This window comes from Nyctibius grandis, chromosome 15 (genome assembly GCF_013368605.1).
Source record: "Nyctibius grandis isolate bNycGra1 chromosome 15, bNycGra1.pri, whole genome shotgun sequence".
NCBI lineage: Eukaryota > Metazoa > Chordata > Aves > Nyctibiiformes > Nyctibiidae > Nyctibius > Nyctibius grandis.
The window spans coordinates 1,543,250-1,557,777 of NC_090672.1; the positions used below are offsets into that span (position 1 = coordinate 1,543,250).

The following is a 14,528-nucleotide window of genomic DNA, read 5'->3' on the forward strand; positions in this document are numbered from 1 at the left end:
GGGCTGCTGCATTTCCTCCTCCCTGTCTTGGGCTGCATGAGACTGCTTCTACTTGTAGCAACTGAAAAGTCCTAAATTCATAAAAACAATGAGATAATGCAGGTGAGCCCTTGGAAAGAGCCATCTACTGCTATGACTTTCTTTGACAGAAACTGATGCACATCAGGAAAATTCCTCTATTATCCCTCACTATCGTCTGTTTGCTTGCTTGGGTTCTTCTTATGTCACCGATGAAGGGGTGGCTTTAAAAACAACAACGTGGATGGGACTGTCAGAGAAGTCTTTTCAGACACTGAGTTATTAGAGGTTATCTTGGCCTATAAGGCCACTGCAGTGTGGGGTGCTGTGGCCACCCCAGTCCTTAATGAGTATCTACAATGCACGAGGTCATATCAAACAGTCACCTCTGTTTTGCTCGCTGTGCGATAGTGATGGTGGTGTCCTGGAATATAATGCAGTTGTTCTACCGTGTTGTGCCGTCGGGAGGCGAACGCTTGGCGCTTGGCAGAGGTCGGGGTCATAGCTAAGGTATTGTACAAGTTATTTGAGGCACTAGGATGGGAGTGCATTTTTGTCATCCTGTAGCGATCCAAGACAGGTGTTGATACAAAGACATCTGTGTGTGACAATGCCCGTGACATAGACTGCTCGGGGTACCCTGACCGCTCTGGGGAGAGCAGGGGGTCTTGGGAATGGAGGCGCTCTGCAGACAGAAGCTGCTCGTCCGAGAGGATCCGTTCATACGACATGCTAAACTCCTCGGGCATGATCCTCTCAGGAGACAGCACTCTGTCCTGGGACATGGCCCTGATGGGACGTCGAGGCCTGTCTCTGTGGTTGGTCTGTTGAGACATTTTGATGACGTTGATAGGGAGCGTGCCCCGGGCTGCAAGGTCAGGCAGGTGTCTCCTCCTCATATAGTATTCATCAGCCTCTTTGTCAGCTGTGGGAAAGGAAAAGGAACAGTCAAAAACATCAGAGTGTTGTCCCATGGGGTGAAAAGGGGCTGTGTACAGTACACAGCCTTGGAGCAGCCTCCTGGTCTGACCCAAGGAACCATCTACCAGCAGCTGGACCTGGGCATGGACATCCACATCAGGGTGCTTCCCATCAGAGAGATGCCAGCCCTGTGTGGGTTGTGTCACCATGGGCTCATGGCAGACAGAGAGCGTTATAACTGCATGCAGACAGGTATCAGTCCCTGTGCAATGCATCACACCTTCTCACACCGTGCACAACAGACTCCATATGCTATCGAGTCCAGACTGTGGTATCGTATGATTTACACGAACGGCGAGTTATGGAGAAATTATCAAATATCACGTTCACAATACACTTATAAGGAAAGCATAGGGAAGGTGAGCTCAGGCAGGTGAGTTCTCCATTTGAGAAAATTCATACTTTGTTTCTGGCCTCAGATGTGGATGAGCTCTGGAATGAATGCCCTCATTACATTTTTAATTACTGTTTTTGAATATTTGTAAACGTGATCACAAAGCAGGTTTGGTGGGCATGGGATGCTCTCTCTGAGACACTGAATCATCTGCCTAAAGTTTAATTTTCCAGTTTTTCAGACACCTTGGTTGCTATTATAGAATTATCCCATGGAATGTTTCTTTCTCAGTTTGCTTCTTCTGTGTCTTAAATGATCTCTTTGTTGCACAGGAACTCAGCACACACACACACACACACACACACACCCCCTCCTCTTTTTGGCTTTCAGACAAATGCCTCAGACTCAGAGAGGATGTTGGCTGCTGCAGATGTACCCTGATATGTCACTAATCCTACAGCAGCTGGAATGATCTGATTCAACCAACTTGTAATTTGAAGAAGCAACTCCACAATTATTTCAGATTGGAAAAAAAAAACCAAAACAACAGAAACACAGAAACTTTCTGGTAAACCCCTTTGATGTGCATATGCCTTAAACTGGGGTACTGGGATTGCCTACCTCGAAGGAGGATTAGTAGTCCTCGGGCTTCAAGCCCAGAGCAGCTTGTGAGCTGTCATGATGTACCTGTGGCTGCAGAGGTGTAAAGCACGGAACATCACTCCCTTAGCAGAAATATACTGTCATAAGTGGAAGAGCACAACACTGGCCTCTGTGGGTCTGGGGATAGGGGGAGTTTAATGCTCAACACTGATCATCTGTATGAGCCTTCCTTCTTATTTCTTTGAGGTGTTTTATTGATGTGTCCAAAAGCATCTCCCATCCTTTCTGGCTCATCAGTGACTTCAGAAGACCCCAGAGTGAGACTCATCCCAGACACTTGGCAGGCAGCCATCCTCTTCTTGGAGGAGACAGCACAACACCCACTGGTATGCAGGAAGGGGATTTCTCATGCAAAGTTAAAGCAAATTTCTCCACCCTACAGAGGAAACAAGGTCTCTTGCAAAGCAACCTTATGGGAGCAGCCTGGCATAGAGACTACAGAGCTGAGAAAACACACACACATGATCCAATAAGTACTTTCCCTACCCATCTTGAGCCAAGTTTTGATGGGCAAAGGCATCATCTCCTGTATGTCCTGGTCAGCTTCTGGGACCTATCATAAAATTCCTTTGGAAAGTCTTTTGCTTATAAGACAAGTATGATAAAGATATGATAATGATAACGATAATAAAGAGGAACCTCACTGATTTTCTCAGCTCCAGTATTTCATTCAGTAGTAGGTGATGCAAGATGGGAAAGTATCAGATGGTGGAAGAGGAAAATTTCACATGCATGGAGTTTCTGAGAACGTTTGAGTGATAAAAAAGAGCAAAGTTCTGCTGCAGGACAGTCTGGGCAATCACGAGGTGGGTGAGGTAGGTGGTCCCACTTCTAATGCTTAGAATCTCTGTAGGCATTCAACAGACCTCGTAGTTAAATATGGTGTGGAAATTTCCTATTTCCACTGACATAGCCATAAATCTATAGGTTTTATGCACCACATTGTCTGAGAAATTAAGACAATTGGTCATCTGTTACGTGAGGCAGAGTGCTTTCCGAGGAAATGTCAATGCCTTATGATACGTGATTGGTACTGACAACATCTCAGAAGTTTGCTCACAAGACAACAGTTACACATCGGTGCCTTAAGGTATTCAGCCAAACACTGGAATGCTGTAAGCATCCTGGGCTGGATGATCTCACTCACTAATTTCCTCATCTCTTCCACACATTCAGCTCTCTCTTCAATGCCCCCTGGGCTCTGCTCCTCATGGTCCTGCAAACAGTCCACATAACCCAGTGGATCTGTGAGGACGATGGTTGATCTCCCTGTCTCAGAATCCAAAAGTACAAGCTGAGAATGTATGCTGAAATGCACGGCCTGTTGGCACCGCTGTTGCTGCCAAGCTCTTCTTTATAGCCTACACACCACCAAGGCGTGAGGCTTGCCCACAGCTTTCCTCTACTGGCATGCTTGCTGCTCATGAGATTTGCTCTCCAGAGTATATGTTGTAGGAATGAGTTGTTTTTTGCAATCAAAACCTTCTTGGAAGTGTATCTCATTGCAAATGTCAGACAGCAGCTCCCCTGGCCACAAACTCTTATGTCTTTAAAATCACCTTCTAGGAAGCCTGAGAAGGACTGGGGAAATTCCATATGGCCAGAGTAATTTTAGACATTTTTATTCTATAATGTGACCATAGATAGACTTACACACACTTAGTGTTCACAGGCTTGATAATGATGCTTGAGGCTGAGTGCAGAATAGGAGCTAAGCAATTAGCACTCTGGCACTTGGCCTCTGCTCTGGATGAGAGAAGTTCCACTGGATTTGCCCAAGTGACTCTAAATAGATGTAATTAAAGCAGAGAACATCCCAAATGGAGATGTGCTTGGATGGTCACACCTGGCTGTGGTAATTGCCAGCAGGATCTAAACCAGCTTATGTGAGGTTTGCAGTGGTCTGAGTCTGCTAGCGAAGCGGCAGAATCAGCTGATTAAAAGTGGTTTGAAGTTGTTCCTTGCTAATTTGTATTAAAAATGCAGCATGCTCTACACTTTAAAAGTTTTGCCAATTAGGAGCCTTAAAAATATCCTCTTCTTCCCTCTTCCATCCCTGTAAACAGTGTAGAAGTCTGCATGGCCTTTTGTTGGCAGTGGCTAAATCACACAACTGATTTCATTTCAAAGGTGTTTCTAAGCTCGTACAGGCTGTCTCCTCCTGTGATGCTGAGACACGTTTAGATATTGGCACAGCTACTCTGGGAACATTTTCAGGTGTAGACAAAATTCACATCTCCATCTCAAAGGAATCAAAGCCGAAACGGCAGTTTCCTGTGAACAACATGCTGGTTTAAGCACCAGACAAGACATTTAACAGGCTGTTGCCTCTGAAAGGTGGTGTCAGTTCATGAGCATTGCTGAACCAGTCATGGAGAATGTAGCTCGATGAGAAGCCGAGCGTGCTGTATCGTACGCGTGCCTTCGCACTGAGGGAGAAGCTCAGCACAGCTCTGTAACCGCAGCGTTTCTCTACCCGGGGAAAGCAATGAAACAAATACAGCTCCAGGCTTTCGAGATTGGAGGCACGAGGGGCTTCACCCAGTGGGTTTGGGTGGGAACTGTGGACATCTGGTTACTTAGTTTGCTAAAATCAAAATGTCTCCAGGACCTGAAACCATCCAGTCTGATTCATCTCATCCTCATCGCACCAGCGAGTTCACTGGGATAGTGAGGCTCTGATGCTGCTACCCCTTATCTTTCCACTGACGCTGATGTGAAAACTGACATTTGTAATTTTAGCCAAGACAAAAATACAATCAAATAGGTTTCTCCCTCATGGATGTGCTTTAAAATTCAAAAATGTGTCCTAAGTGGATTCCAAAAGGCCATAACTGATGAGCAGAGAGAAAGAAATCACTGGTCTATTGATTGGCAGAAATTTCTCTTTTTTTAAGCCAATCTCATACTTCTGGGGCTTCAGTAATCTTTTTCAAACATATGGAAGTGGAATTACTGGAAATCACATTTTCTGCACAATTTCTGCATTTCTTTTCATTGTTTTTTTTTGTTTGTGTTTTTCCTTCCTTTCTTTCCTCCTTTGTCAGTTTCTGGAACACTGACCAGGGCTAGTCTCACCAAACTTCAATAGTGTTCGAGTGCTTCATCTGACCTGGTGAGGTGGGCTTTAAACTGAAGGACTCGGGGTGTGGGGGTCCAAAGTGGCAATACTCACATCATCACACCCAACTGGAGAATAAACCAGACCAACCAGAGCAGCAACAAATGTTCCTTAGCTGCCTCCCAAGATGAGAACCAGAAGGCCAACCACCTCAAGGGTGTGTATGGCTACAGTGGATTCTCTTGCACCCCTCCTGGGAAACCTGCATGCTTGACTACCTCTCTGAAATGCCTGTACCCAGGAAACTACAGGCCAGTCAGCCTCACCTCCATCCCCGGAAAGGTGATGGAACAGTTCATCTGTTCCTACCTGTATGTCATCTCAGAGCATGTGGAGGAAAAGAAGGTTATCAGGAGTAATCAACATTGATACACCAAGGGGAAATGATGCTTGACCAATCTAATGGCCTTCTATGATGGCATGACTGGCTGGGTAGACAAGGGGAGAGCAATGGATGTTATCTGCCTTGACTTCAGCAACTCTTTTGACACTTTCTCCCACAACATCCTCATAGGAAAGATCAGGAATGTGGGTTAAAAGAGTGGACAGTGAGGTGGATTGAGAACTGGCTGAATGGCAGAGCTCAGAGGGTTGTGATTAGCTGCGCAGTCTAGGTGGAGGCCTGTAGCTAGTGGTGTTCCCCGGTAGTCAGTACTGGGTCCAGTCTTGTCCAATTTATTCATCAATTACCTGGACGAAGGGACAGAGTGCACCCTCAGAAAGTTTGCTGATGATACAAAACTGGGAAGAGTGGCCGATAGCCCAGCAGGCCGTGCTGCCATCCAGTGAGACCTGGACAGGCTGGAGATTTGGGCGGAGAGGAAACTCATGAAGTTCAACGAAGGCAAATGTAGGGTCCTGCACCTTGGGAGCAATAACCCCACACACCAGTACAGGCTGGGGGTTGACCTGCTGGAAAGCAGCTCTGCGGAGAAGAACCTGGGTATTCTAGTGGACATCAAGTTCACCATGAGCCAACAATGTGCCTTCATGACCAAGAAGGCCAATGGTGTCCTGGGGTGCATTGGGAAGAGTGTGGGCAGCAGGTCGAGGGAGGTTCTCCTCCCCCTCTACACTGCCCTGGTGAGGCCACACCTGGAATAACTATGTCCAGTTCTGGGCTCCCCCGTTCAAGAAAGACAAGGAACTACTGGAGAGAGTCCAGTGGAGGGGTACGGAGATAGTCAGAGGACTGGAGCATCTCTCTTATGAGGAGAGGCTGAGGGAGCTGGGGCTGTTCAGCCTGGAGAAGACTGAGAGGGGATCTTATCAATGCTTACAAATACCTTAGGGGTGGTTGTTGTGAGGACCTGGGGCCAGACTCTTCTCAGTGGTGCCCAGTGACAGGACAAGGGGCAACAGGCACAAACTGAAACATGGGAAGTTCCATCTGAATATGAGGAAAAACTTCTTTCCTGTGAGGGTGGCAGAGCCCTGGCACAGGCTGCCCAGGGAGGGTGGGGAGTCTCCTTCTCTGGAGATATTCAAACCCGCCTGGGCACGACCCTGTGCAATGTGCTCTAGGGGACCCTGCTTTGGCAGGGGATTGGACTAGATGATCTCCAGAGGTCCCTTCCAAGCCCAACCATTCTGTGATTCTGTGAGTCTGTTTAGGGTAAGCTGGTTTGCCCTCAGGCAGCTTTTCTTTTCCTCCCATTTGAAGGGAGAGCCCCAAATGAGTGCTCTTACTCACACATCTCACTCAACGTATCTAGGATGCCATTGCAGAAAGGGCACAGCTTCTCTGACACTGTAATTAGAGAAATGAGGTACACTTGTGGATGTCTGGGAAGAGAGTGTGGAAAAGCCAAGGATATTTTTTCTTCCCATGGTTGTATGTTAATATGATTAAAATATGTGCACATGTGTATGTACGTAAGGCCATCATAGTAATTTCTTTCCTTTTCTTAAAGGTAATTTCCTTGCTTTCCTTTCTCTGCAGTTCCAGTGTATTTCCTCTTTAGGCTTGTCTCTCCTGTTTTAATTGGCTTTAACATTTTCAAACTGCCTAGTCATTTGTGATGATTCTTTAGCCAATACCAAGTGGTTTAATATGCCTGAAAATATTAGCTTCCTTCCTGTCTGACCTTTCTCACTTAGCTGGAAACAGCAATTCCCTGGAGCGCTGGGCAGGACAGAACTAATACAGCTGCTATTGCTCAGCCGCATGTTCCCACACCCACCCACCACTGCTCTTCCCATGTGCCAGCCTGACAGGGCTGCCAGGGCAAAACTGGCACAGGGCTTCACATGGAGATGGTATCCTGCCCCTCAGAGATCCTCCTACCTGGCTTCACAGGCAGTAACCCCAGATGGTTTTCCTGTTGTCTGTGCCCTGAAGTAAGAGCTGGGGAGGTAAACAGCCACGGAAGCAGAAAGCTCACTGCTTGTATGGGACCTGGTTCTGGCTGGCTTCTATGCAGCCAGCAACCTGTTTCCTACTGCTTCGTAAAAGTCCTGGACATCTTCAAGCCCTTGCTGTGGAAGGAGAAGAAGCCATGGTGCTGCTTTCTCAGCCAAATGCCAGCAGAGATGAGTGCCTGCCCAGCAAATCCAGCAGTGAGGATCTCTCCTCCCCAAGATGGGTGCATTCTCCAGGGAGGCAAGGGCAGGTATAGCTGATCTCTTCCTTGTTGCACGAATCACTTTGATGAGTCTCTTACAGTGGGATGTACTTCATTAAGCTCTAGACATCAAAAATTAGGCTTGTTATCCAGCAAAGAGCTAGGTAGCTTGCCAGAGAAACTCTGGTGTCAATGAGAGACTGAGACCTTCAGAGAGTTTCTCATAATATGGAGATGGCTGTCCTTCTTCACTCATTATAGAGACGTCTGCATCAGACAAAGAGACAAGATGCCTGATTGCTGGATGGTTAAAGTAAGGTGAGGTGAATCTGACCATACCCTTGCTGAGCTCTGTCTCCTCATCTCTGGCAAGAAGGTACTAAATATTCTTTCTTCCTGGATGTGCCTTGATTATTCAGTTTAGATGTTCTTGGGCAGAAACTGTCTTTCACTATTTGTCTGTGCTAACTATGGGAAAATAAATGACCTTTAGCTGTCTGGCAAGCCTGAAGAAATGCAGACAAATAGCTGAAACACAGATTTAAAAAGTATCTAATGCTTTTTGTTTTACTCGAATAGAAATATTATGTTTGTTAATGAGCTCTCACAACATTTTTTTTTTAACCATGGCAGGGAGTTCATTAGAAACAAGTAATTTTAAATATTAAAAAAAACCCCACAATAATTAATTTGCGAAGCCCAGCATTCAGATATTACTTTTTCCAGGTTTTGTGTTGCCTTTAGCTCCTTCATATGTCATAAGAAAATGATATTGCTGATATTTTACAAGGGAAGGTCTAGGAGCTGGGTGCCTATTTTCCTTTGGCTCCAGAGAAGACCAGCTGTAAGAAAGTGATTCAGTGATTCTAGAGGTGCTGAGTATATGCAGGCCCAGTGGGAACGTGAAGTGCTTAGCAGTTTTAGAGCTGAAACTGCTTATTTGGTTACTCAAACATATAATGTGAGGCAGTTGGTTTGGCATTTGTCAGGTGCTTTGCCAGAGGATGGGTTGGTGCCTTGCAAAGATGACTGAACTGTATCTAGACCTGCCGTTGATGGGTAAATAGCTGGTATTTCCATAGCAGTGTGCAGGGATTCCCTTCTAGGGCTGGTGCTAGGGGATGAATGAATGCCACTCTAGCCAATGGCCAAAGACTAACTCTCATGTTCTTAGATTCAGGTTGACTGCAGGTACCCTCTGCATCCAGAAGGTCAGGAAAAGCTCAAGAGAGGGAGACAGTCTATGCTCAGTACATTCTTGAGGGCATTTAAGCTTGGCACCTTAACATGAGCCTATTTTTATTGTTTTAGATAAATATCTAGGAAATGCAGTGCTAGAGTTTAATACTTCCTTCTGCTGTGATCTACTGAAGGGCAAGTTGGACAGGTCGGATCCTGTCCTTTCTTCAACTGCTGAGCAAAATTTTCTGCACCCAATGGGTCAGACTGCTAAGACACCACTTAGTAAGGTATTGCCCAGTGCACGAATGGCATTGCTTAGTGTGAGTGAATTTGTACTCAGTGTGAATCAGGTAGGCGTTGTAGGAGTAGGTAGAGGATAGTGTCCAAATCTGACATACATTTCCAGATGTTGGCTGTGGAAGGGTTGCGAGTTTCAGTTAGCATTCATTTGTGGTTTTTTAATGTTTCAGTGAGATACATGAATAACTTTAACATAGAGCTTAAGGAGATTTCACTGAGCATCTATGAACAATATGTAAAGCAATAAATGAACCACAGGCTAGAAGAGGTCTTGACCATCCCCTGCATCACAGCAGGAGCAGCCATTGTTGCTGTTCCAGGTGAGCACTTCTCTAACCTGTTCTCATTAATGCCAGGACAGAGATCTCCCAGATTCTGAATAGGAAGTATGTATCCCAGGTAATTCTGGGCACTGCAATCAATTACAAATGAAACAGCAGTTTTCGGGGCTAACAAGGGGGTATATTTTTTGTGCTGAGAAATTTCCATGTCAGCTGAGAAGAGAAAACAAATAATCACTTCAAAATGAGGACATTTTAAAGCAGTAATATTACAATGCCATGATTTCAAGGCTTTTCCAATATAAGATAGTATCATCAAAGCTGATCAAGAATGTGGAGAGTTCATCACTGGGATGCAGCGAGGGAAAAATACTTATGGTTGGGAGTGTGAGATCCAAATGTTGCCAGGGAACAAAGCTCATGGCAGAAGCAGAGCTGTGCCCATAGCACATCGAACAGGGAAAATGGCAGGCTCCAATCACAAAGTACCTCATCTCTGTTCTCCAACTAGGTTAAACACATGCTTGCTTTTAAGCACATCAAATGTATTTGTCTTAATGTTAAACATGTACATAAGTCCCACAGTGAAGTGCCAAGGAGTGGGCTGAGATTTTTTTATGCGCTACATTTCCATTCCACTTTCTCTTCTGGAAAATCTTCCGTGCAGAGATTTGTTATGGACAGTTCAAAGGCTTCCCTGCCACTTACTTTTGTGTGTCTCACTTAGCTGGCTAAATTGGCAATGCAGATTTTATATAGACTAAGGAAGTAGGATCTGCTCCTCATCCTCATCTACCTTCAGTGAAGCTGTTGCAAGTATAAACACCTAAGTTTTTTCTCTAAATTATGCAGTATGAATACATGGCTGCATCCAGAAAATGGTCATGGAAACATACTACAAACCTAGTGTCTGAGTCTGGAGAGAGCATTTGACTGCACAAATATCACTTATTTCATAGTCTCACCAAAGCTGAAGAGTTTGCCATCAGTAAAGGTGACGGGCTGGAGCGTTACAGGGAAGTTGGCAGAACAATGCAATACATAAAACAGCAAGGAAGAACAGATACGAACTAGTGTGATCAGGGCAGTGAGCAACATGCTGAAATATCAAAGACACACCATGGATCCGGACACATACACCATGAAACATGGCAGATCATAGCACTGCTCAAGGCAGGCAGATGTGCTCCTACTGAAATAGATGTTCCCAACCATTTCAGCAGCTTTGTGTTGGCCTGAGTTTGTCATCTGGTTCCAGCTACCCCCATGGATGGTGAGATATCTGCCCTGGGTACACCAAGGTAAGCTCAACTGACCTGAGGCAGCCAGCTTGGCTCATCTTGACTCCGGCAGAAAGAAAAAGGATTCTCAGATTACTCTATCAGGAGCAGATACGAGGCGGAGTAGTGAGAGGCAGCACAGCAAGGAGGTCAATAAGCAAATAACCACATGTGCTCTCACAGTAATGAAGTGACTCTTTCTCCATATTCTTCCTTGATGGGAAGCGACAGCCAAAAGAGTCATTACCTGAGACGCCAACTTGGGCAGTACAACAACAGAGAGAAGATTATTGCCTTAACATTGTGCCCACTGCAGCTTACAAGCCAATGAGATACAAAGGAAATGAAATGAACTGACACCTACTTAGTCTTTTCAGAGAAGAATATTTACTTGGGTTTGTCTTGACAGCAGACTCATAGGATGGTGGGAGGTGAGAGAGGTTCTGGAAGGACCGGGAGAAGGACAGATCATAGGGTTCGGTGGCAGAAGTAAGGATGTTGTTCATTCGCGGTTTGTCTGAAAAAAAAAACAAACAACAGAGAAAGGCATGTCCACAGTGTGCACCAAAACAAGCTGAGAGAGGCAAGCCATTCCCACAAACTCCGGCAGGGACAAGAGATCTGTCTGAGCCAGCCTCAGTGACAGGCTGTTGGACACAATTCAAACTGGCACTGGCAGATGGGTGAAAAATGGATCCTGTGGTGTTGTTTGCTTGTCCACGGGGATTATGGAGAGAAGCAAACTGCTGCCTTAAAAGCACGTGGGCCAATCAGCCCTCCTCACAGCAGGACAGAGGGTCTGGTGAACTGTGAGTCAGCTCACTTACCGTGGAGGGCTGTGTCACAGTGCTGTGGACTGACCCCACTGCAGCCCGCATGAGTTCAGGCAGCCTCACTTACCTTCACCCCAGCAAGCTATGCTTTCCCCACCCTCAGAGCCTATGAGTCTATGGGGTTATTTTAACTGGGGCTGGTGATCAAACAGCTCTCCCATTGTGCCACACTTCTGACTAATGCTCTGAACCTGGAGGCTACTGGGCAAAGCTGGTCCATGACCCCAGGGGGTTCTGTACACAGGAAAGTGTGAAGCAGAGATGTGGGGTGCACAATTGTGTGCACATAGAAGACAAGGCAAGGTTTGGAGCGGTTCCTGAAGCAGGAAAGGAGATGCCATCCCTGAGGGGTGGAGAGTGCCCCTCTACTTTTTTTCATTTTGTTGGTCACTGAGGGAGGCCCCAGCCAGTGTCAAAATGCCCGCTGTCAGGATGGTAATGCTGAGGGCACCGTCAATAAAGATTAGCACTGAGCCTGCATGTTAGAAGTCAAATCCAGACAACCTGCAGAGTTTGTTTGGCATTGAAATCATGGTCCTTTGCTGCAAGTTGGATGGGAAATGGTCTTTCATCAGCTCAGCCAAAGGACAGGGACCTGTTGAATAGTATTTATAATTCCCAGATCTTCAGATATTAAAATAGGCAGAGATAAGAGTATTTAAAATAGCAGGAGCTTCAATTATTAGAACCAAAGCTAGAACAGACTACAGTGGGTTCTGTGGGAGCTTGCAGCAGTGATGGGATTGCATTAGCTGGGTCAAAAGGCCAAGGAGGTAGCCACTTCAAGTATGGTCTGAAAACAAAATTGGAGGGCTAAGTACTCTGATACAGCTGAGGTGTGGCAGAATGCCCAGGTCTTGGGTTCACACATTCCTGTTGTGCACCCCTCTGAAGTGTGCTCACAAAGAACAATGCAACATGTGCTCAGTACACGCTCATGTGCCTCAAGACCCTCTTACCTCCTCTGAACTGTGGACCGGTTGAGATTAAAGCACAGAGGCAGCCCAAAAGTAATTGAGTGGCAGGGGAATTTCACCTCAACAAATGTGTTGGCTTTGTACAGTGTTCAAATATTTGCTAACTTCCCTCATCTCTCAAAAATTTAAAACAAAATCCACCCAAGTAAAGTGCAGATATTTCAGAAGACATTTTTCTAGAGTCACAAATTAGACTGTTTCCTGAAAAAAAAATTTTCAGGAGTCAAGCCACCTCGCCCCCTGCTGCCTTTCTCCTGTGTGGAGTCCTGTTTGCAGCAGAACATCTTCCTCCTCTGAGTGTTCACATTTCACTACATCCTTAGTGCTTTCTGTTGCCTAGAAATGGACCCAGCAGTTCCCACACGTGTCTGCTGCGTGGGCATGCAGAGCTGCCTCCACAACTTTTCTCCTGCTGTGACTTCCCTTAGGTATTTTAAACCTTCTGTCACCTACCCTTCACAGAGCATGCATGCTTCTCAGTCAAAGACAAGCTGAGACAGTCTTGTCTTCCAGCACAAACGCGCTCATGATTTCCCAGAGCCAGTGTGGTCAGAGCACTCCTCTGTAGCTCTCAGCAGAGTTACATGCCCAGTGCTCAATTCAGAGGGACCTGAACCATTCGGGGTATGCCAGGGTATCTAAGACACCCACAAAGGGTTGAAAGGAGTGATGTGGAATCTATCAGACATCTGATGCCACCCGTCTTTAGGCACTTGAATTACAACTACCACATCAAAAATCCCAACACTTCCTTCTTCCTGCCCCTGTCTGTGATTCTGTGATTCTGTCGTCACTGATGCCATGCACTCTGCTGCTCCATGAGCTTCCTCACAACGAAGCTTCCTGCAGAATAAATCACAACAGTGCACTCTTTCCCAGATATGTCCAGGGTATGACCATGAATGGAGGAACAGCTTCCTCTCTCCTTGAGCACCAGGCTGGCACCAGCATGGGATACCCCACCATGTGTGATTCCCCCACTGCTGCCAGCACAGCAAGGTGAGGGGGAAGGAAATTGCTCTGTCAGGAACAGGGTCTTGGCACGTTTCAGCAAGCACCTGCGTGCTATCCTCTGGGCTCAACAACTGACAGCCAGTATCAGCCACTCCGCAGAAAAGGAACAGCCCAGCTCTCTGCCAGAGAATCATTTTGTTCCCAGTTCTGAGAAATAATGAGGCACTTTCTTATAGAATTTAGCAATGGTGAAAATTTCCTCTTAACAATGCAATAACCACCTTGGTTAATAAACTCTTCTTTCCTATTGCTTATGTATGTCTCTGCACTCCTGGAATAGGGTTATTGTCTGGCAAAAAGAACAGCCCCAAGTGAGCATATAGCTAACATGTCATCTCTCTGAGAACATTATTTTCTTGCTGATGACTTCAATCCATGTCTAATAGACTGACTGCAGGATTAGGAAGTGCATCATATTCATCAGGGCACTGGAAACAATTGATTAGATATTATCCAGTAAACAGAGACTATATCAGCATTGAAACTATGTCCCCACTCCTATTTGTGCTTGTGCGGGCAGGACCCTGCGGTAACATCTCTTTGCAAATTTCTCAACCAGAACCTGTATCTAATCTCCATTTTGCATGGAGGTTTGGACATGCTGAAATAAGCCCAGTCATATGTATGGAATTTGTGTTCAGTGCCAAAGCAGGAGCATTAATTGACTGCTTGCATGAGGTGTGTGAAATTAAGTGCCACACTTTTATCTGATGGTCTCGTGCAGAATCAGTACATCTTCTTACTGCTTTTTGCATCCAGTCAGTCAGGAACACACCGTAATGATTTTGGCAAATGAGAAGTCACCTTGAAATCCACTACCCATCATTCAGCAAAATAAGGGATAAACTCAAAAGACCAAAGATAATTTCAGGTGTCTTTTGCATAACATAGTTTGAGGGCAAGATCAGAGAACTGACTCTAGTAAGGAGAAATATCTTGTGCAATTTATATTCCGGGACCAGTTCAGTAGAAGTTTCTTA

At 45.8% G+C, this 14,528-nt stretch overlaps 1 protein-coding gene across 1 annotated transcript in view; it reads right to left on the reverse strand.

Annotated features, from left to right (window-relative positions):
* Nucleotides 1-392: 392 nt before the first annotated feature.
* SHISA6 (shisa family member 6) overlaps nt 393-14,528 on the reverse strand; it is a 262,276-nt gene continuing 248,140 nt past the window's right edge. Inside the window, exons 5-6 of the mRNA XM_068413462.1 lie at nt 11,089-11,241; nt 393-943 (exon numbers count right to left, since the gene is read on the reverse strand). Coding sequence (XP_068269563.1) covers nt 393-943; nt 11,089-11,241 — 704 coding nt within the window. The remainder of the gene's footprint in view (nt 944-11,088; nt 11,242-14,528) is intronic.